This window comes from Echinops telfairi, unplaced genomic scaffold (assembly GCF_000313985.2).
Source record: "Echinops telfairi isolate 266 unplaced genomic scaffold, ASM31398v2 ScPeMD7_24;HRSCAF=84, whole genome shotgun sequence".
In the NCBI taxonomy this organism is placed as follows: Eukaryota; Metazoa; Chordata; class Mammalia; order Afrosoricida; family Tenrecidae; genus Echinops; species Echinops telfairi.
This window is the reverse complement of record NW_022103921.1, coordinates 4,867,048-4,890,779: the sequence shown is the minus strand read 5'-3', so window position 1 is coordinate 4,890,779 and position 23,732 is coordinate 4,867,048. Positions and strand designations below refer to the sequence as shown.

General features: G+C 42.7%; 2 protein-coding genes across 3 annotated transcripts in view; one reads left to right on the top strand and one right to left on the bottom strand.

Moving 5' to 3' along the window:
- NUDT15 (nudix hydrolase 15) overlaps positions 1-4,973 on the top strand; it is a 20,714-nt gene extending 15,741 nt beyond the window's left edge. Inside the window, exon 4 of the mRNA XM_004714088.2 lies at positions 4,737-4,973. The gene's annotated coding sequence lies outside the window, so the exon portion shown is untranslated. The remainder of the gene's footprint in view (positions 1-4,736) is intronic.
- MED4 (mediator complex subunit 4) overlaps positions 4,074-23,732 on the bottom strand; it is a 23,669-nt gene continuing 4,010 nt past the window's right edge. For both annotated transcript variants that reach the window (XM_004714060.4, XM_045289084.1), the window contains exons 2-7: positions 22,913-22,979; positions 21,443-21,613; positions 19,507-19,564; positions 17,969-18,055; positions 13,760-13,891; positions 4,074-4,829 (exon numbers count right to left, since the gene is read on the bottom strand). In XM_004714060.4, the coding sequence (XP_004714117.1) occupies positions 4,657-4,829; positions 13,760-13,891; positions 17,969-18,055; positions 19,507-19,564; positions 21,443-21,613; positions 22,913-22,979 (688 nt within the window). In that variant the 3' untranslated portion in view covers positions 4,074-4,656. The remainder of the gene's footprint in view (positions 4,830-13,759; positions 13,892-17,968; positions 18,056-19,506; positions 19,565-21,442; positions 21,614-22,912; positions 22,980-23,732) is intronic.

Here is a 23,732-nt window from a genome sequence, read left to right as displayed (position 1 = left end):
TGCCACCACGACAGTGCTCATGCAGCCATCTCGGCGCGCCAGTTTTCGGCAAAAACCAGCATGCCTCTCTTGCCCCAAGTACCTTACTCACCTGACCTCGCTCCATGAGACTTCTTTTTATTTACGTGAATGGAAAGGGACAAGAAAGGACAGCGATTTGATGACACAGAAGAGGTGAAGAAAAAACAAGGGAGGTGCTCTCAGTCATCCAAACAGATGAGTTTGAAAAACGTCTCCAAGAATGAAATCACAGATTGGACAAATGTATTAAGTGTCATGGAGAGCACTTTGAAGGTGATAAGATTGTTATACATAAAAATTTAAGTATAAGCTTTGAAAAAAAAAAATCAATTTTGGGGAGGGTGCCCCCTTTCCACCCCGTAAACGATGAAGAGCAAATTCAAGAGTTTCTTATAACATTCCTTTTGAGCTTCTTTCATGACTTTGGCTCTCCTCATGATGTTGTTGATGCCCTCCCACAGCCCATGCAGTGTGCTGTCATTAGTGTTTAATGCATTGAACCTGTTCTTGACATGCTCTCAAAACTCAGGTGAGATAGACTCAAGGTCATACTTGGGTCTTGTTTTCATTTTCTTCACCTTCAACTTGAACTTACATATGAGCAACCTTGCTGAATTCAGGTATTCTAATAATTTTTTTCCAGTAGATTCCCTAGTATATTTTCTATATACTAGTCATCCATGACTGTTATGTGTGACCCCTGAGGTGTCTGCTGCTTAGCATAACGTTGGGTAATAATTGGACAGAGATTTCCATAAACGCTTAAAACCAGTCAAGGTTCTCCTGGCCTTTGTCAAGGATTCTGGAGTTTACTTTTAATGAGTGCCCTGGCAGGCAGTTTGCAATTTTCTTCGCTTCACCTTTTCTTCACTTGTTCTGCAGAGCTTGTAAGCCAGCTGGAGGTGAGGTGTTCGGGCCTTCTCGGGTGATTTCATGGGCACACAGAGCCCTGAACATGCACATATCCTTCTAGAGTCCCAAGAATATTATGGAACTTTTCAAAACCCGTTATGCATATTTTATTACTTAGGTGTTCATTTTTAAAAAGCTTCTGGTCAGGTTCATGTTGGACGCACTTGCCATCCAAGTTAAACAGTTGCCACTTATTATTTCACTAACTTGACCGGGGATACCAAGTACTGAATGAACTCTAGGCCACGTGGAATAGAAATGAACGTTTGAGAAGGAGGTTTTCCAGGGAAGTGCCAGATAAGCTACCCAACGGCAGGATTCTGAGGATGGTCTTTTTGGCTGCTGGTGTCACCACGAGCATGGAGCTGTTTGTGTCCGTGCTACCGCACAGATCAACAGATCCCTGGAGCCTTGCTGAGGGACAGGGAGAGCAAGGCTACAAGTGAACCAAGTCGATTAGCAAAGTGGGCGGCAGAGCATCCGAGTGAGAAAATTGGCCATGGCTGGCTTTCAAAATGGAAAGGAGTCTGTATATTCCCTACAGCAAAGAAATTAAACAACAACAACAAAAGTAGATGTGACACACATCAAAGCATGCAGCCAGCCTCTAGAACAGCGGTTCTCAACCTGTGGGTCGAATGACCCTTTCACAGGAGCCACCTAAGACCATCAAAAAACACATTTCCAATGGTCTTAGGAACCAAGACACCACTCATGCAGATAAGCCCACATATAAGTACCCAGCATTAAGACTGTTACCCATGCTACACCATGCTTCAAGACAAAATTTCATTTATTTGTAATTAGAAATAAATATTTCACAAATATATATATATACTGTTTTTGTAATTAATCACTATGCTTTAATTATGTTCAATTTGTAACAATGAAAATACATCCTGCATATCAGATATTTGCATGACGATCCATCACAGTAGCAAAATTAGTTCTGAAGTAGCATTCGGAAGGTTGAGAACCACCGCTTCAATCTTGGGAAACCCTCCAGGATGGCATGCAGCCCAGCCCACTTCCTTTTAACCCAAGAAAAGTATTTGGGGACTTAGACCCTTCAGAGCTTAATAATCTTTTTAAAGTTTTATTAGGACTTAACTCATATATAATTCAATAGTTCAATCACATCAAGAAGAGTTGTGATCACCCAATCAATTTAAAACATGTTCTTTGTGGTACTACTGATGAGTTCCCCAGTTCCCCTCGCCTCCTCTGCCCCCCAAACCAGTCATCCAGTTACTGTCTGCATAGATTCACCCATCTGGATTTCGTATACCCCAAACATACAAAGACACAAAAAGCTAACAGTAGTGCAAAATAAAGCCCTCAATCAAAAGCAAGCAGGAAATATTAAAAACTAGAACTTTAAAATGGGTCAATAGGGAGATCAAATGGTAAGGTGTTAGATTTTAACCTAGCTACATCCTGCTATAGTCCACTTTCCAGTGTATTCATGACAGCAAGACCAGTCACCAGAACTATAATGTGCTTGATTTATGCGGCCAAGCTTGTGGTAGTTCGTTACAGCAGCAATACAGAACTCGTTCTGGTCTAAGTAAAATTATTCCTACGAAACCAGGAAACTTTGAGCCGTAAAATGTGAACATATCCATCTAGGTCAGCACAGGTCTGAAGGTTAGCATTGTCTTGAACCTTTCTCTGAAGAATTCCACATATTTAAATGCACATGTCAAAGGAGTTTTGGCCTTCACAGGGGACTCAAATCATGTTCCTTTCTATGTCACTGGAACAAAAAGATGTCTAAAGGGATAGATTCGAATTACAAGGTGGAGTACACAGCTTCCCAGCAACATTCTCTTAAGATAGCTCTTGCTACCTTTGAAAGAAAAGGGGCATTGTCAAAATGGAATAAATTCCTCAGCTTTTTTTCTGAGCTTTTGGTCACCAATGTAATGTCCATTTTCTTAAGCTTCCAAAGCCCATGCTTGCCATGTCCTTTGAGAAAATACATCCAGTCTATTCCTCTGGAGTCCCCCAGAGTGACCATACCTTCTGAGCCTTGAACTTAACTGGCCCAGCAGATGCCCTTAAAATCCAGTTTGAGTGGCAAAACAGGGAGGGTAAAGGGAGAATGGGTAGGAAAGAGGGAACCAATTACACGGAACTGTGTGTGACCTCCTCCCTGGGGGACAGACAACCGAAAAGTGGGTGAAGGGAGACGTCAGACAGGGCAAGATATGACAAAATACCCATTTATAAACTGTCAGGGGCTCATGCGGGAGGGGGGAGCAGGGAGGGAGGGAAACAATGAGGACCTAATGTCGGGGGTTTAAATGGAGAGAAAATGTTTTGAGAAACGATGTACAAATGCACTTTACACAATTGATGTGTGTATGGATTGGGATAACAGTTGTATCAGCCCCTAATAAAATGTTAAAAAAAAAATCCAGTCTTGATTGGACTATTTTTTACAAGACATCCTAATGAGACTTAGACAAATATACTACTGAGAGGACTTTATGGAGCCATCCACTGATAGCAGAAAGGTATGCGTGTGCTGTCTTGGGATAGTTCTCTTATGAACTGAAATCCCAGTAGCAATTCTTCAGTTTATCTTCCACAGCAGCATCTTAGGAAATATCAGAGGTTGTATTCTTTGTGCCTTCGTTACGAGACCCAGAGAAACCAGCTCGTTTTCACTTCCTGCTCACAGTGGCCTTGTGGAACAGAGTAGAAAGTCTACTGCAGTGCTTACAAAGCTGTACACCTTCTGAGAAAGGATGTCACGTCTCTCTCCCACAGACAGAATAGCTGGTGGGCTTGTACTGCCAGGCCTTCAGTTAGCAGCTAAGTGCTTCCGCGCGGTGCCTCCAGGGCTCCTGTGTGAAACACAATAGGCCTGACACGGAGAAACCAAATACTAGTGGCATCGACACACTTCAACATGTAGCTTAACCCTCAGAAGTTAAGGTTGTTAAAGTGAATTCTTCTGGGAGGCCACAAGAGGAGGATAGGAGGCTGCTAGATGCTTTCCATTCTAATACCTTACATATAATTTGTGTCCTTAAATATTACTGTGATGAGTTTTTCAGTTATGACATACATCATTTTATTTCCTTTAAAGAGTATGGGACGCCAAGAAACATATTTTTGTGAGGATACAACCATTTCTTTCATCATGTTTATTCCCAGTCTAGAATTCTGCTTCAGTATGTATAAAATGTAACTAGATTTACAGAAATTATTTCCTTACATGAAGGTATATTTAACAAAAGTTATTTACAAAATTACAATTACAAACAGAAACACCAGGACAATTTTCCTGAAACAAAAGCAAATAAATAAGCCTTCACTTTCAAAGAAAGGTTTTTATCTGACATTGTCATCACTGCTGTGTTTTAATGCCTTTCTAGAGTTCCATGTTGACTATGTACAAGAAACCATTTCCTCAAGTCTGCGCGCAGTGCTGCCAGCACACCTGGCACGGAGCAGGGGAAGCAAGCAGTGACCCGAGTAGATGTGCTGTTCCCTCAATAGGAAATGCTGATTACTCCTCACCAGTGCTTACCTGGATTAAGATTTTCACTTAGAAAAACACCACAAAGTCCCCTATGATCTTAGTAGGTTGTAAGACTTCCCAGTAGCCATTAACTGGCTATCCCTAGCGGTTTACAGCTGATAGCCCTCTGCTATTTAAGGAACAGTTCCACAGAATTTATTTCTGTGCAATGTTTGTCTTTTATGTTAATTTTAATCAGAATCACTACTACTGCTTGAGGAGTCTGTTGACATGACCTCGACGTCATCTTCATTTTCTTTATTGTGCCCAGGCGGTTCCAACAAGAAATCAGTGCTGTGGTTTGGCGGCGGCATATTCATGGACAGCTCACTGGACTGCCAGGGGTACTGAGGAGCAAGGACGTCTACAGAGAACAAAGATGTGCATGAGAACCTTTCTGATCCACGCAAATAATTTGAAATCAACAGTTTTTAAGGCTTGACATCAAAATACACAGTTGGAAAAAATAATACAGATCAAATTAAGTAAAAGTGTGATGTTGTAGGTACTGAGTAGACGCTATCAGTTTCTTCTCATCATTACAGTTTTCTCTTGTAAGCTGTTCAATTGCTAATCAAATGTGTCAAGTACTGGCATATATATTATCTTCACATATATTAGGTCATTTTATGTTAGCTTTTAAGTAGATAATATCTGTCATGATGATCATCAACTATCAGATTTGAATAATTTCTTAAAAGATAAGAGGAATTGCTATCGTAAATGATTTTGACTTAAAAAAAGTTGATTAGCAGTGCATCGACATGTCCTAGAAAGAAGCACCCAAGACACAGTAAGCGCCCACATTTTGGAAGAAAGGCAGGAGGGTGCATGAACATGTAGTTCACGTCTAAAAGAAGGAAGATTTCAAAAACACCAAGAGAAATCCGTATGGTACTAACTAGGTCACGTGTGCCAGTTCCCAAGCCTGTAGGCTTCAAATTCACCCCTGCCCCTGCTGTGAGGTAGCAGAACCAGACCCTGAAAGCATGCTCCTTTGCCAGAGACTGGGCGGTGTTAACTTTATGTCAGTCAAAGAGGTAATCTGCATAGGGAATGCATTGCTTTTACTGGTTCCAGTGTGCAGGACTACCAAGTGGTGCTTCTACGACCCCTCCCTGCACCCCCACCCTAGAGTTTCTGTGGCAGTGTCGGGGAGACTTCTTGTAAGCTTCTCAAGCACCCCAGAAAGGCAGTTTCCCATAAAACGACCCCAGGAGGTAGTTTTCTGCTTGCTAGCCCTGGCCTGTGGTAGATTATCTTACCCGTCATTCAGGGAACCTCAGCATGGGCGCTCACTGAAATCCGAGTGTCAGCTTTGGGGAGGGGTAGGAAGGAGACTCTTAAATCTGTCCCTTCCTTGGGATCTCTGCCTTATAGATGTAGAGGCTACACCACAATCTGCTGTTCTTATAGCAGTAGTTAATAGCTTACTACCAGTTAGGAATTCTTTACATTTTCCTTGTTCAGACAACTGGTGTGGCTCTATCTCCTTACTGGGCCATACATATAATGTAATATAATCAAAGAAAAGGATGGGGAAGATCATCTGAACTAATAAAAATTCTGCCTTGAGCCTCATGTTCTTTGAAGAACTATACGGGACCAACATGACGATTTGAATGACAGCTTGAATGATTAGATAAAAACCCATTATCATTCTACTTCACCCCAAAATTTAAAAATTTGGGTCTGTTCTAATTTCACTTCATTGATTTTTAAATAGTTATAAAGTCTCAGAATCCCTTAGGGGGTGGCTATGAGTCAGCACTGACTCGATGGCAGTGAGTTTGGAGTTTTTAGATGGAAAACTAGGAAGATTAAAGCTCACACAAAAAAATTCTACTTTGTAAATCATTTTAAAGTCTTTAAAAAGCTATTTTAGAGGGAGATAGAAGAAGATGGCATCCAGTTAGATTTACCTGCCTAGAGCTCCTGCTGCCAAAACAGAAAATTAGAAGGTACGGTGAAGGAGACTGGGAGGGGGAGTCATACAATTAGATTCAGGGTACTAGGGTCTGTCCTGAACCCTGCTTTTTAAAAATTTTCACTCACAAAGCAAACTGAAAATGCACTGAAATACTCTCAAGTTCGTGGGACTGGGCTTGTGGGCTCCAGACAAAGCAGCTACCAGCGCCCTAGTCCAGCAGTGAGTGGCGATTTCCCGAGGCTGACGTCCAAAAGGGGTCATACTCCCAGACTCCAGGAGAACCCCTGAAAGCTAGGCACAGGACCCCACATCAGAGCTCCCTACGCTATAGCCCAGGGGGACAGGGTTGGTGCGGGTAACCAGAGATTTGGGGGTCAGTGTGACAGCCCCGAAATCAGGGCACCCCATAAGTCCCATATAAAAAAGAAAAAATATTTTCTCTGTATGGGGGCTCATTGTTTAACTCCAAGACAAACTGGTAGAACAAGTCTTTTGACATACATTAGCATAATAAGGGAGCCAATGTGAAGGAATGCCAGAGGTTCCTACGGCGCCCAGAGGTTTTCAACATAACAAAGACCATCTGGAGCAAGCCTGTTTCAGTGTACCTCACTGAGTACATACCCAGAGCCGGGGGCCAATTTAATTCAATTCCAGTGGGCCAGGGGGAAAGCAAACAAACTGAGCTATAGGGGTATCAGCGGTCTTGGCACAAGCTAGGGCAACTCCACAAGCCAAACCAGGGTGGGGGGCTGGGGGAAGGCGCTACTGTCTACCCTCAGTGACCCTACACTCAGCTGGGGATCCCCCGCCTGTAGGGAGGGAACTCCCCGCCTCTGCTGCAGTGCAGCATACGGCACAAGGCCGCTATACCAGTGGTTTCCAGCACTCAACACGGCTTCAATCTTGCCTTCAAGGGTCATTCCACCCAGCATCTGTGGGACCCTACACCAAGCAGGCAACCCACCCCACTACCTTCAGGCAGGGTTGGAACTCCTCCAGCCCCACGGTCAGGCAATAGATCAGGCCTCAGCTATCGCCTTACTATTCTTCTTCTTCTCCGGCCCTTCTAGCTTTCCCACTGCAGTCGGTCTCAGCGTGCCCAGTTCTGTTTTGTTTTTTTCTCTTTTTCCTCTTCTCTCCCTCTTTCCTTCCACTCGCCACTCCTGACTTCTGGGCCACTACCCTCCAAATAGGGTAGCCCCGCCCAAACAGCAGGGGGAACTCCAGCCTGCCCTCGGTGGGCATGCTGCACACCACACAAGGCAGCTGCGACAGCCCTCTGCAGCGCTCCAGCTGCTCAAGAAACCTTCGTCTGGCCTCTACAGTGATCTTACCAAGTAGGGCAATTCTGCCCTGTACTGGTGGGGCCTACAACAACCTGCTACCAGGGGGCAGGGCTTAAACCCCTCCGGCCCCACGTTCAAGCAATAAAGGATCACCTATCTCTTTACTCTTTATTTTTTTCTTCTTTTTCTACAACAGTCAATCTTAGCAAGCACAGTCGTGGGCTTTCCCCCCTTTTCATTCTTTTCTCTCTCTTTTCTTTTGTTTCTCTCCCCTCCCTCTTTCCTTCCACATACCACTGCTGGGTTCCAGCCCACTACCCTCTTTGCCTAGGGCACCTTCACCCACGCAGTGGAGAGAGCTCCAGCCCGCCTCCTATGGCAGTGCTGTACATGACATGAGGCAGTGCTACGCATGCATGGCATGGGGCTCAGTAATCTCTTTATCTATTTTTTCTTTCTTTTCTATTTCTGCTTTGTCTTTTATTTTCGTCTTCTATCTCTTCTCTCTTTCCTGCTGCAGTGTTAGCAGATTCGGTTTTTCTTTTCTGTTGTTTTCTTTTTTTGGACTCTTGTTTTTGTTATTTTGGTGTTTTTCTGTGTGTGTTTGTTTTCAATTTTTGCTCTTGTCTTTGTTTTATCCTTTCTCTCTTCTCTTCTCCCTCTCCTTCCGCTCACAAGCCACTACTGGCCTTCAGGCCACTCCCCTCTACCTAGGGCAACTCTTGACGGCCCAGCTGGGGGAGCTCCCGCCGGCAATTGTTGGCTTTACATGTAGCTGGGGAAATCATGCCCGCCCTCCACAAAATCCCAAGTGGCTGGTCTTCAAACGGCTGGGGGAACATCCACCCACACCCCAAGGCCCTGCAAGTGACTAGGGAAACTCCTGCCTGCTAGTTGTGGTGCTCCACGCTCCTGCAGGAACATTTGTCCAACCTCCATGGTGACCTCTCTGACTAGGGTAATTCCGCCTGCCATCCAGGGCTCTACACCAAGGAGGGCACACCCACCCGCCCTAAGAGGCACTCCCTTTACAGAGGGAATCACCACATGCCATCGGAGGTGCTCCAAGCCCCAAGAGACACACCACTACGGCTTCCTGGGAGATCAGCTAGTGAAAGGCCATCCTTGTGGGTCCACAACCACCCTACCAGTGTCTCGTGAAAGGACTATCCAACTCACATTCCAATAACAATACTGGTTGGCTAGGGAGTGAACTCACAGGAAGCAACAGCAGTAGCCTGACCCCCCCCCCGCCCCCCCCAGTACAGCTACCTGCAGGTAGTTGAAAGAAGCACTCATACGAGTCCAAGAGAGCCCAGTGCTCTTTGACGCTGGAAGATCACACCAGGCCCCTCTAAAACAACATGTAAACAGTAACCAGCCCCAACAGTCTTAATGAAAAAGCAGAAGAAACAGAAGACAATGCCAGAAGTAGTCATTAACTTAGCGATCGATATACACAGAAGAGCAGACATTGACCTGCAACAGAAATTTCCAGAAGGCTGCTTAAAGTCAAATGTAGGATGAGGGAAGCAATACCAAAAAAGGCTGAAATTAAAGGAGGTAGAGGCAACGCACCAAAGAGAAATACAAGACCTAAGGGATTAAATAACAAAATCCAGTAGCAAATGAACAGACTTTGCCAACAAACTTGAGGAGGCAGAGAACTACACCAGTGACCTAGAGGATAACAAGGCAGACTTCAACAAACAGGCAAACGCAGTCAAGTAAGACAGAGAAACGGAAGAAAACCCGAGAGCCATGCCTGATGGTGTGAAGAGGAAGACATGAGAATAACTGGACTACCAGAACAAGACACGACAAAGAAGTCAACAAGGAAAATAGCAAGGGGTACTCGAGGAAAACCTTCCCAGTTTAATAAATGGAAATCAGGCAACCATTCAGGAAGCCGAGAGAACACCAGCCAGACAGAATCCCAAGAAGTCAACCACAAAATGGATGGATGTATGGATTGTGATGAGTTGTACATGCCCCTAATAAAAGGATTTAAAAAAAAGAGTCCTTGAGACACTTAATAGTTAAATTATCCAACTATGAGAAAAAGGAGAAAATCCTAAGAGCAGCTAGGGAAAAACAAATAGTCACTTATAGAGGTACCCAAATAAGAATATGTTCAGACCTATCAGCAGATACGCAGAGGAGGGAGTGGAGTAACATATTCCAAAATTTGAAGGAAAATAACGCAAACCCAAGAATACTATACCCGGCCAAATGATCTATTAAGATAGATGGAGAACCAAGAGTCTTCTCAGACAAGGAAAAACTCAAAGAACACACAAAAAGAAACCCAGCCCTAAAAAGATCCTTGTTGACCCAGGATGGGCAGAAGATGAACCAACACGAAGCGCAAATAAGAGACCGTGACACTGTACAACTCCACTCAAAGGGCGACACAGAGAAAAGAGCCCCCAAGACAGCGTTAGCTCAATAGTGGTCAGAAGACCAGAGTGAACCACACACACAACACAAACTGATGAGATAGGCTGGTAGGAAAACACCCAACAAAAAGATACACCATGACATCACAAGGTCCACAGGTAACACTGAGTATCAGTGGACTGAACTCAGGAATTAAAAGGCGGAGGCTAACAGAAAGCAACCCATCGATGTGCTGCGTACAGGAGACACATCTCAAGCTTGCAGACAAAAACCGGTTGAGAAGTAACGGCTGGAGAGAAATATAACAAGCAAATGGCAATGCATACAAAGCAGGGGTAGCAATCCTAACTGAATAACTGACAAAATTGCTCCAGGTACAGCCATCACGAGACAAAGAGGGGCATTATATACTTCTCAAGGGACGGGAGACCAAGGACCAGTGAGCATAATAAATATATACCTGACCAACGAGAGACCTGTGAAATTGATAAAGTAAACACTCCAAAAGATGGAAAAAAATCACAGGCGCAACAATTGTAGTAGGTGACTTTAATACACCACTCTCAGGAAATGGCAGATCACAGGGAAAGAAACTTAACAAGGAGGCTACAGATCTAAACAGTACAACTGGATGACCTGACCTGATATCTTCACAGCTTTCCACCCAAATGCCCAAATGGCACATACTCAAAGGTAAACCACATGCTGGGACCCAAGTCCAACCAGAGTAAATTTTAGCACATACAGATCCACGGCTAGTGGACAGATCCACGGCTAGTGGATCTGTAGGTACGTACAGACATTATGGAAATCGATTTGGTGATATCTATAACAGATGGAAATTGAGCTACCATAAGACCCAGAAATCTCCTACTGGGCATATACCCAGAAGAGGCAAGATACAAACCACAGCCAGACGTCTGTGCTCCAATGTTCATCACGGCACAGTTCACAAATACACGGAGTTGGAAACAAGCCAAATTTTGATCCATTTCCATCAACACGAATGGATCAAACAGCTGTGGTACATGCATACAATGGAGTACTGTGCATCCCTAAAAAGCAGTTACGAATGCATGAAGCACATTGCCACATGGGAAGAAGTGGAGGAAATCATGCTAAGTGAAGTAAACCATGCACAAAAGGGCATTAGTCCACTGAGGTAAGCTTTAAAAAAAAAACAAAAAAACAGTGCGTAGGGGAAAATCTACTATATACATACATCCTTGGGGTGAAGTCTAGCAGGGGTATGGCAGGGGCCAAACGCAATCCAGGGATACATTCGGCAACCAACTAATAAGAGGGGGAAATAAAAAGACATGGGTAGAGGAGGAGCAGGGCACTAACTCACCCAAGAGGAGGGGACTGTTTATATCTCCACAGGAGAGGGAGAGACCGGGCTTCAACCTGATGCGCCAAGAGGTGAATGCAACATACCGGCATGTACCAAGGACCAATGAAGAGGTCTGCAGTACTGGCCCCAGTCCCAACTATGTGGACACCCTCCAGCCCCTCCCCTCCTGAGAAGAATGCACTTCAGAGGACAGAACTGGGGCTACAGCTTGGGGAAAGGGGTGCATCTGATTAGAGCGCATGGGAGAAACAAAAAGGGATGGAAAGGGAGGGGAGCACACCCTGGCCCACCAAGCCCTGAGGATGATATTCCTGCTCGGAGAAGACAACGCACAGAGAGGACCATATAGGCCCAGCCCCACCACGAGACATGACACCCTCACTAAACCGTAGCACTGTGGGGGACAATACTGGAGACACGGATGGGAACTGCACAATCAGACCCCATCACGCTGGGGTGAAACACAAAGGGCAGGCTAGGGGAGCAAAGTGATTAAATGCCCAGGGAATACCAAAAAGAGACTTTGGAGACAGAGTGTGGCACCCCATCAGACTCAAGTGGGAAACATTCGTAAAGGCCAGAAAACAGACCTTGAGCTATTTATAGGCCTTTCCATGTTTGTCAGTGGCTTTCTGTTTGTTATTGTTATTGCTTTGTTGGTCTTGACTTTGTTATTTTATTTGGCTTTGCCAGGTTTTTGCATTTATTAATGTAGCTGCATGTCTTTCTACATAAGATAGGCGGGATGATAATTGAGAGATGAAGAGAACAGGACCAATGGTTCTGGGGGGATATGGGAAAAGGGGAGGTGGGAGAAAGGAAGGGGGTGGGGGTGGGAAATCAAGCCAGGGACAAGAGAACAACAAGTGAACTAAAATCAATGGAGAGAAGGGTGTAGGATGCCTAGTGGGGCTTAATCAAGGGCAATGTAGCAGCGAGGAATTACTAAACCCGAATGAAGGCTGAACATGATGGTGGGACAAGAGGAACGTAAAAGGAAATAGAGGAAAGAACCAGGAGGCAAAGGATATTTATAGAGGTCTAAATACAGGCATATGTACATATGTTAATATATATATAATGAGAGAGGAATAGAACTATGTACTCATATCTATATGTTAAGAATTAAGGTTGCAGATGGACATTGGGCCGCGACTCGAGTACTCCCTCAACACAAGAACACTTTCTAACAATCCAGCATTCTGTGATGCTCACCTTCCCGACACAATCGCTGAAGACAAAATGGGTACATAAGCAAATGTGGTGAAGAAAGCTGATGGTGCCCGGCTATTGAAAGATACAGTGTCTGGGGTCTTGAAGGCTTGAAGATAAACAACCAGCCATCCAGCTGAGAAGCAACAAAGCCCACATAGAAGAAGCACACCAGCCTGTGTATCATGAGGTGTCGATGGGATCAGGTACCAGGCATCTAAGACCCAGAACAAAATCATACTCAATGTGAAGGGTGGGGGGCATGGAGTGGAGACCCAATGCCATCTGTAGACAATTGGACATCCCCTCACAGAGGGGTCACAGGGAAGAGCTGAGCCAGTCAGGGTGCAGTATAGCACCGATGAAACACACAACTTTCCTCTAGTTCTTTGGTGCTTCCTTCCCCTCACTATCATGACCTCAATTCTACCTTACAAATCGGATTAGACCAGAACATGCACACCGCTACAGATAAGAGCCCGCAACACAGGGAATCCAGGATAGATAAACCCCTCAGGGCCAACAATGAGAGTAGAGATACCAGAAGGATTAGGGGAGGGTGTGGGGAGAAAGTGGGAATCGATCCTAAGGATCAACCTATAACCCCCACTCAGGGAGATAAACAATGGAAAAGTGGATCAGGGGTAATAGAAGATGATGTAAGATATGAAAATAATAACCTGTAACATATCAAGGGTTCATGAGGGAGCGTGGGTTGGGGAGGGAGGGGGAAGAAATGGGGAGATGATATCGGGCTCAAGTGGGAAGAGAATGCTTTGAAAAGGATGATGGCAGCATATGTGTAAATGAATGTGCTTAACACACTGGGTGAATGTATGGATTGTGATAAGTGATGTAAGAGCACCAAATAAACGTATTTAATTTTTAAAAAAGCTACATTAGTTCATTTTGTTGACTTGGGTGCTGATTAGGAGTGTAAATTCTAGTTCCATATACCTGGGATGGAAATGAAAATTTTCCGCCAGGGGTTCAACCAGTCTGAAGCCCTTAGTTTGGAACCTCACACTTGTTTGATGTGTCATGCTGCCCGCCCCACCATGTTCACGTCTGAAAAGCCTTGGTCTTTTGAAAACCTGCTTCAACATTACCTGGCAATCTGCCTGCCGCCAGGGCATCTCCTGGTAAATGTCCATTCACACCATTCGTGGAAGGGTTGTTCATCTGGCCCAGCAATCCACTTCTCATCTCTAAATCTGTCGGGTATGGTCTCCGTGGGTCCCCTAAAAGAATCATGACTCCTTAAAATTCTGTTATATACAAGCAAGCATAATGTCATCTTCGAAATATTACATCTCCATGATGCACGTTGAAAAAAAAAATCAAGCTACATTTTCAATTTTGGAATATAGAGCTAATTTTATCAAGTTTTATCCAGAGCATAAGATATTAATTTATAAAAATATATGCCTTATTTCTTTTCTGAGTGCTCATTAAGAAAATTATAATGATCTTGATTCTTTTAACTGCATTTTCTGAGTAAAATATAATGATGCTTTGAAGGAATATAGGAGATAGGAAAAAATGGAATACTTATCAGAAGGGTTATCTAAATGAACACCTTTTTCTAACAACCACCTTAATCTGTCATGGAGAGATTAATTTCTGTAACTTTCCAGTGGAGTACTGGGAGCCAGTAATATTCACGTTTAATAATGAGTGGGAAAAAAAATTGAAATAGCATTTTTGGCCTGATTAAAACATGGTCAGTTTTAGATCCACTCTTTGGTAATATTTCTCGCTATCACTTAATTATCTGCAGATATTCCAGCAAAACAAACAAAAAGAAACAGCAAATCTGTTGCCCACTGTTGGCCCAAAAGAGGTGTTTAATGAAAACTCACAACTCGCAAATTAATAAAACAAGTGTTATTACAGTACCTCAACAAAATGAAACCCAAAAAGTCACATAAATCTAAAAAACTAGATTTAGGAATGCAAGAGCATGACCATTTCCAGAGGAATGGTGGGCCATTATGATTTCCAATTTGACTTTTGCTTCTTTTTCTAATGTACAGTAGAGCTAATGTTGGCCTTCTGTAACATACAGTAGTGGTAATGATAACCCAGCCACAGAAAATGAACTGAGTACACAACTATGACGCCTTCTCCAGCTGCCACCAAGATACAGTAGTGACTTCCCTCTCCCTGAGAGAACAAACATGTCGCTGGTGTCCCTATTTCCCTGGTCTAGGAGGGGTTTCTTATTCAAGGGAACGTCACAACCACATTTTAGTCACATCCGCAACAGTTTTCCTCCAACAGAAGCACTGTTGGTCCTGCACACCATGTTATCTGGTTTAGTGGGTTCAGCATTTCTTACCCCCTTAGAAAATAATTTTCACTCTTCTCATGCAGAGCAAAGAGTGAAGAAAATCAAAGACCCAAGGATAAAACTAGTCCAAAACACCACACAAAGCACAACACCTGCTTCCCTGAGGGCAGAACAACCGATGTCGCCCAGCTTCCACTCCTGACTGTTCTCACCCAGATCACAACAGTCTCCTAGACAGAGGGAGTAAATGTAGAAGCAAACTAGCCTTACTGGTCTGGCAAGAGACTGGTGGAACTCCCATGACTATGGCTCTGAGACACCCTTCAAACCTGGAACTGAACCCACAACCAGAGATTACCTGTGAGGAACATGCCTTTCAGAACATGCCAACCATATGAGACCAAATGGGTAGCATTGCTCCAGAACCAAAGTTCAAATGGCAGAAAGGGGCAGGAAAGATCGGCAACTAGAAATGGAGAACTCAAGGAAGTGGGTGCAGTGCTGTTAGACTGAGGGGATTGCAAGTAATATCATGACACAAAATGGGTATAAACTTCTATACAGGAAACTAATTTGTTCTAGCCTGTTAGGAATGTCTTTGAATATCCACTTTTATACTGAAAGCACAGATTAGATTCACTGCTATCCAGTTTCCTCCAACTCACAGTGACCCTGTAGGACAAGGTAAAACTGTTCCTGGGAGTTTCCTGGACTATAACTCTTCACAAGAGTAGAAAGCTTTCTCTTCTCCTGCAGAGCAGCTGGTGGTTTCGAACAGAGAACCTTGCAGTTAGCAGGCCAATGCATCACCCCCTACATCAACAGAGCGCCACTGCTAGATTAGACTAGTCATCTGAAAACTTTTAATTGGAATAAGAGACATTTATTTACCCAACTCACATAACCAAATACCTGAAAAACGGACTGTCAAGGGCATCCCTACCCAATTATGGTGCTACTCACTTTGAAGAACCCATTTTCAATGTACCTGCTACAATGGCTCAAAATCTTAAGAAACTCTTCCTAAGGTAGTATCATATCATAAAATAACTGTTGATTACCTTCAAGTCCCACAAGGAAAGTTCCTATTATTGCTAGTACGTCTAGCTGCACTAAGAGGAGAACTGGATGTCAGAAAATTGTGCAGAACACTACTTGGTAGCAACCACGACGTCCTGTGTCTGCTTCTCTCCCTTTAGGTATTTTCAATCGGTTACCCTGTGGCATTGGTTGCTGTGTGCATTCTACTGCAGACGGAATTGATCATTTTGATTACTAGAATAATGTCTCCCCTTTAGGTATCTTCAATCGGTTACCCTATGGCATTGGTTGTTGTGTGCATTCTACTGCAGACGGAATTGATCACTTTGATTACTAGAATAATGATTATGTTGTTGTTAAGTGACACTGATTGAGTCCTGACCAATAGCAACCCTCTGCACAACAGAAACTACCCAGGCCTGCACCATCCGCACAAAGGTTCTTGTGCCTGATCCATTATTAAAGCCATGTGTGAGACAGTCTCATTGAGGACCTTCCACTCCATCACTGCCCCTCTACTTTACCAAGCATGTCTTCTCCGGGAACTAGTGATCTCCTGATACTATGCCCAAAGTACGTAAATTAATCTTGCTTCTACAGAGCACGCTGGCCTGCTTTCAGCAGCCCAGGGTAAGAACTTTCACTCTTCTTCAGCAGCACTGTAATTCGAAAGCACTGATTCTTCTTGTCTTCCTTATTCAATGTCCAACTAATGATGCGATGGAGAATCCCATGGTGGGGTCAGGCGCACCTTCGTCCTCAAAGGAACATCTTGGCTTTTCAGTTCTCTAACGAGGTCTTGTGCAGCACTGTACTACAGCCTTTGATCCCGTGACTGCTGCTCCCATGAGCACTGACTGGATCCAAGAAAGACAAAATCCTCGAAAACGATCTTTTCTCCGTGTAGCATGATGCTACCCACTGGCCCAGTTGGGAGGATTTTGGTCTTCTTCCTATTGAGTCCTAATCCATCCTGGAGGCTGCAATCCTTGATCTCCATCAGCAAGTGCTTCAAGTTCTCACTCTGCGCAAGCACGATTCTGTCACCTGCACACTGCAGGTTGCCAGTCACCCTTCCTCCAATCCTGATGCCGCCTGCGGCTTCCCGTGAGCCAGCTTTTCTGACGATCTGCTCAGCACGGGCTGAAGAAGCATGGTGAGCGGGTCCCTTTCTTGATCTTAAACCGTGCGGTGTTCCTTTGTTCTTGCACAACTGTCTCCTGACCCGTGACTATTACACGACCAGTTCAAAGTTCTGTCTAATGCATGTCACCACAATCTGACACACATTGCTATGCAGAGAATTGTCTTGATGAGATCTATAGTATGTAGTAACCAGCTTAACCGATCCTTTCTGCGAGTTCAAGATAGCATGTGACCAAAATTAAAAACAAAAACCAGTACGACGTATGTGACCAACAGATAATGGAAAAATGGTCACACTAGACTTTGTAGAAAACACACCAGACATTCTAGAAACAGAAGTCCTGGTGGGCGAGGCATCGGACTACTAATCACAGGCGACCGGTGGTTCCACCTGATGCCCAACGACGCTCTGGGTACTTTCACAGGGCACGGCTTCAAAGCAAGCTGGCACACTCAATTAAATTCATTTCTTTTCTGCTTCTAACAGAAACAGTTTGTTAACATTAACTGTTTGAAAAGTGAAATGAGGTAACTAGTGGCAATGGCTTTGTAGAAAACCAAATTTATAAAACTCATGGTCTACACTATTACTCATAATAATGTGTCGTAGTAGTCTATAGTAGATGTTTCCAAAGATAAGTAATTCACCGTATATACTCGTGTACAAGCCGAGTTTTTCAGCACATTTTTAATGCAGTTTTTGTGGTAAAATTAGGTGCCTTGGCTGATAGTTGGGTCAGCTTATATTCAAGTATATCCAGTATTTCCTATTGTTGAATACAGTCTCCTAAGAATGATCAAAACCACACATACTAGAATAAAACAGAAGTATTGTTACCTGGAACCCAGGTCAGTGGGGCACACACTGCATTACTTGCACTAATCCTATGTGCATATTTAATGATTTCTTCAGATGAGATAGCACCTGAGGAAGTAGAAAGTAAAATTACAGTTTAGTACAGCAAACATTCATGTTTGTAAGTGTTTATATCATATTACATAACTTTTAAACTACCTAAAAATAAGATAATCAATGGAAAAAAGAGCAGATAGATCAATAGCAGGGGCCTAACATAGCTTTACGTAGACATCAGTAGAAAGACAAAACAGTCATTAGATGAAAAATGGTAAATTTAAATACATGTAATTGCATTGTTATATATAATGATAAAGCTAGAATAAATCTGCAAGGACACACACCAAATATTAACAGTAGTTTATCTCTGAGAAATGAGAACAGCTCTCACTTTATAAACTTTAGAGGTGGCTTCAATGGAACAAAGCAATGTATACATATGTGCCTGTATAAACTTTTGAAGGCTAAAAACAAAGCAGAACAAGGGTAAGTTTGCTTAGTAACCACTCATGAAAATTTGTTTCCTGCCACCGAAGCCAAGCCATCTTCCAGGGGAACATTAGCTGTTTCTTAGTATAAAACAATCAAAAAGCAGGTTGTCAAAGAAACGTAAGGCCTGGTGTTGCAGGCTTAGCATTAGATTGCTAACTGCAATGTCAGTGGTTCAACCCCATTGAAACTGTCTATCCCCATCAATAGTGGTCTTAGAAAATTCGACACAGGGACACTGGGAGTTGGAAGATACTCGAGGGAGAAACCACGACAGGTCAAGTGAGATAGTAAGTCCAAGATGATTTTATGTAAATTATATTTATGAATTATTAAGAGCGATGAATCAGTTTTAATTATAACTTGGACTTTGATATAAAAATGCAAAGGTCTGCAATAGGTACCTTTATTTAGAGCATAATAGGACAGCTGGATTGGAAGGCACACTGGGCTCTGTACCAGGAATTGTGCATACATCCTAAGCTATACAGATACTCAGACATTACGATGTTCTAGTGCCACTGTAGTTGTCCAATGGATGCTTTTCTTCTGTCTGCCGTCTTTCAACATGCAGCTTAAATCCCACTTGTTTCCCCGGCTTTTACTTTTCTTTCCCTTCTAATATTAACTTGATAATTTAAAAATAATTATTGTACATAGCCATAACCTGCTTTCTATTATTGCTTCTTATATTCTAGGAAAGGATGTGATACTTCTACCTCCTGAATAATCCCTAGCAGTGCTAAACATAGTCGTGGCGGCTAGGGGTAATCGAATCCCAGCAGCCCCATAAAAAAGTTGCCATCTTCACAACTGCTATGTCTGCGCCCACTGTGGCAGCCACTGTGGCAGCCCTTCTGGTTGAGGCTTCCTCTATTCCACGAACCTCCACCAAGCCCGATGCCCTTCTCCAGGCGCACTCCCTTCCTGGGGAGCACTCTGGAGAGTCGCGATCTCCAGTAACACGCACATCAGGTTACTGCAACCAAACTCTAGTTTTTCAAGCTGGCCAGTTGTCCTGTGATACTGACCTTTTCTCGCCTTTTCTATTGATTTGAGTTTTTCTTTCGCTTGGTAAACAGCTGTTGCCTAATTTAAACATTAAGAAGAAACACGGTTTATTCTTTTGAGGTTCTGACCTAATCCATTTAATAATCTACACCACAGGAACAACATAAAACTGTGAACCCCCATACTTTATTTGAAATGTTTTGAAATACTACTGGATACGATTATTTATCATAGTTGCAGTTAATCACAGAAATATATTCATAGAATCAGTCTTCATTTACAAATCAGTTGTAAAAAATATATACATAATAAAATAAATAAATAAATCAGTTGTTAGAAACAATGAGAAGTATAATTTGGTGTATATGATAACATTTGTTCTTTGTCTTCTATTATAAATGTGCAGACAAGTGCTAGACTATATACCATTCCAAAATAATTCCATTCCTGCACTTGCTTCCAAAGTTTGAGACAATGGATAGAATAAAATACCGTAAGTTATCCTCCAGCCTCCCAATTTAAAAGATATATTCTTGGACAGATATTCATTTAGACATTATACTTGATGTAATGAAAGCTATAGGGAAAATATTACCTTATCCTCCACCCCCACCCAATACTCTCACACACAAGAGGGTTAAAAAAACTAATAAAGTACATGAACACCCTCAATTACTATACTGCAGTTAAGAATGCAAAGCCAGAGATACCTACTGTATATACTCGAGTATAAGTCGACCTGAATATCAGCCAAGGCACCTAAGTTTACCATAAAAACGGCATTTAAAAAATGTGCTGAAAAACTTGGCTTATACACAAGTATATATGGTAGGTTTAAATTCTATCTCCACTTTTTAGCCCCTATGGGCAAGTTCATCATGTATTTTAAGTCTTAACTTTAGCATCATAAAATGGTTAATGGCACTTAGGTCATTGCTATGAAGATTAAGGCAACACATTTATTTATTAGAAATCATTTTATTGGGGGCTTGTATAACTCTTATCACAATCCATATATATATATATCCATTGTGTCAATCGCATTTGTACATTTGTTGCCCTCATTATTCTCAAAACATTTGCTTTCCACTTGAGCCCCTGACACATTAAAAGTGAAAAGCACAAGGCTTAGTATACGAACATTCAATAGATGTTGGCTGCTATCATTTACATAATGAAATTATCTCTTATTAAGGACTTTATGTCCATTTCCGTTGACTGGGTAATTTTAAATTCCCCCTTAACTCTGTGAAGCCCTCGTATACTTGTTTTTTTAGTACAGGGAGTTCATTTACTTTGAGCTGCTCAGGCTTCTTCCTACTCACCCCCACCCCCAGCCCATTTTAACACCGCCTCAAAGATGTTCACTGGGGTAGGATGCAGCCATGTCTGGCCTGTGATAACCAAACCAGCTGTTCCTGCATTATCACCACACAGTAATTAGCTGAGTAAGTAGTAAAAAGGCTGGGCAGATAATGACGAATAAATTGTCTATTTGAAACAGCAGCACAACAACAACAGAAAAATGGTCTCTCCCATCTCTCCAACTCTCACTTTGCTTCGGATGGAAGAGTAAATATATTAGTGTGAATTTTAATCAATTTACAACTACTACATATTTTAATTAATTTCAAAGTACTTTTGTAAGATGGAAAATAGCCTTTTATTAACAGAAATATATGAAACCAAAATATGAAATAAAACCCCCCATTTTTGTAATTAGAGTTAAATATTCATTGGTAATTGTGCTTCAAACGTGGTGCTTAGTTTAGGCAGACGAACTTAAAACAAATTTAGGGGGAAAAGGAAAAGAATACACAATGCCTGGTTGCCATTTTTAGATTTAGAAAGTGCAAGTTTTCTCCTATTTCAAAAGGCTAACCTCAGATCTATTTTTCAGAAACAAACGAAATGCCCGTTTCCACCTTAAGAACGTATGAGCCTCTATCAACTTACTAGTATCTGCTCTGCCTCCTTTAGCTGTTTCTGTAGTTGCTGAATATCGTTGTCTCTCTTCTCGACTTCTTTCTCTAAAACTTGCATTTCGTGATGGATTTTTCCCTGATTAAGTGCCAATTTCATTAGTTCTTGAAATTCCCCATCTCTGTGAATTAACAACTCCAGGATCTGTCAAATATTTGAACAAATCAGGCAACAGAACATTCAAAGGGCTACACTTGTCTTTTTCCCCACACACCAAAAAAACCCTAAAGTTAACATCATTATACATATTTAGGGCCATATCTGACCTTTTCCCTATGAAGATTAATTCCTAAGGAATAAACGTACCCCAACATTTCTCCATTGACAGTCTATCATATTCTCTGCCTAAGAACTATACCACAGGTAAAACTAGCGAGGTATGGGATCGGGCCTGGGACCAGTAGTTTATCAGATCCTGTCCTACCTTTTTTCAATCTTGTGTCTTCTTTGAAGAGCTGCGTTTATGAGAGCATTTGGTTTTTTGTCCTATAGTTTTAATTTCCATTTAATAAGCTTTTGTTGAGTTCAGAAGACAAACATCAATAAATATATAACCCACAAAAGAAAATACTGCTAAACCTTTACAGTTAATTAATAATTTGGGAAGTTCTCAAACTTCCTTTTCTAAAGTAAGCAGAAAGTTTACATAGTTATGTTTTATTTTTAACTTCTTTTTGTTATTGTTTAGATTTTATATCATAATAATAAACTCTGCTTTCCAGCTGGACTTGGGGGGCATAAGTAGGAACCCCCAAGAACTGGAGTGGGAGCACAAGATGGAGCGACACTGCAACACACGGGGAATGGAAGGGTGACTTCCAAAGCTACACAGCACAGTCTGGTGCTTAAGCTAAAACATGGAAACCCAGATCTAATTATTAGAGTTGTCCACAGGCATCAATGGTGAGCCTCTTGCTGGTCTCGCCATTCCTGGACCCAAAACGCCCTGTGGCTTCCACAGTGCTCGTGCCTTTCTCCACCCAACCAAAGACCACGTGCTTCCATCCAACCATTCGTCTGAGCGGGCAGCTAAAACACGGGACCGTTCATATCGGGCCCGCATGTGCCCTGGACAGGATGTCAGGATGAAGTTCTCATCCTCACATTTCTCTCCGTGGATGGACTTGCCACCAGTGCAGTGATGGCGTGTGAAGGCCCGCCCCGGCACATAAGCCCTGGAAGGATTCTGTGAGAGCAGGAGCCTTTATCACCAAAGCCTTTCTCCCCGGTGCTCAGTGCGCCGCCAAGTTTCTTGCGGTCTTTGGACCTTTGTCTGCAAACAGATTTTGAGAGACGCGGCCAAGAGGCTCGCTGCTGACAGTTAGGTCGAAAAACACAGTAGGGTTGACCATGGCTGGATGCAAAAGGGCCAGACAAGACTACACATTCAGGTGGTGGAGTCTGCAAAGTGGGCTGTTTTTAATTTCTTAAGAAACAATTTACCTGGTTTTCCTCTCCAGGCTGTAATAGCTTCTGGTTTCTTGAAATAGCCAGCATTTCTATAAGTTCCCTAAAAAAACACAACACAAAAGAAACTACTTTTACAAATACAGTACAAGTAGTTCACGAGGAACGAATGAATATGACTTACAAACAACCTATAGTTACATACCAAACTCTATTCAACCCATTAAAAATTCAAGATATAAACATGGATTTGCAATAGCAAATGGGTGGTACTTTGCATCAAGAACATCAAAACATTATTATTACTGTATTATTATGTTACCTATATACTCAATGATAAACCGACCAGAATATCAGCCAAGGCACCTAATTTTAGCACCAAGAACTGCATTAAAAAAATGCGCTCACATCCTGGCCCACCAGGCTTTGAGGACTGATGTACCCGATTACAGCAGCCAGTCCACAGAGAGGACCACATGGCCTGCCCCACTATGAGACATGGTCCCTCACTGACCCGGGAATTGCGCCCGATTTGATCCCGCCACACTGAGGCAAAACACCAAGGGGGTGCAACAGAACAGTAAGGGAACGGAGTGGCGAGGTCCCCAGGGAATGCTGAAGGGGCCAGGCCCCAACAGACTGGAAAACACTCCTAAAGGCCAACGAACAGTCCTTAAACTTTTCTTTCTTGTTGTGTTTTGTTTTGCTTTTTGTCATTGGTTTGTTGTTGTTGTTGCTTTGTTGTATATTGTTGCTTGGTTTTGCTCTGTCTTGTTTTTGTGCATGTTATTATCTCCGGAAGTGTGTCTAAATAAGATAGGCTGCATGAACAATCTGGAGGAGAAAACAACGGGAC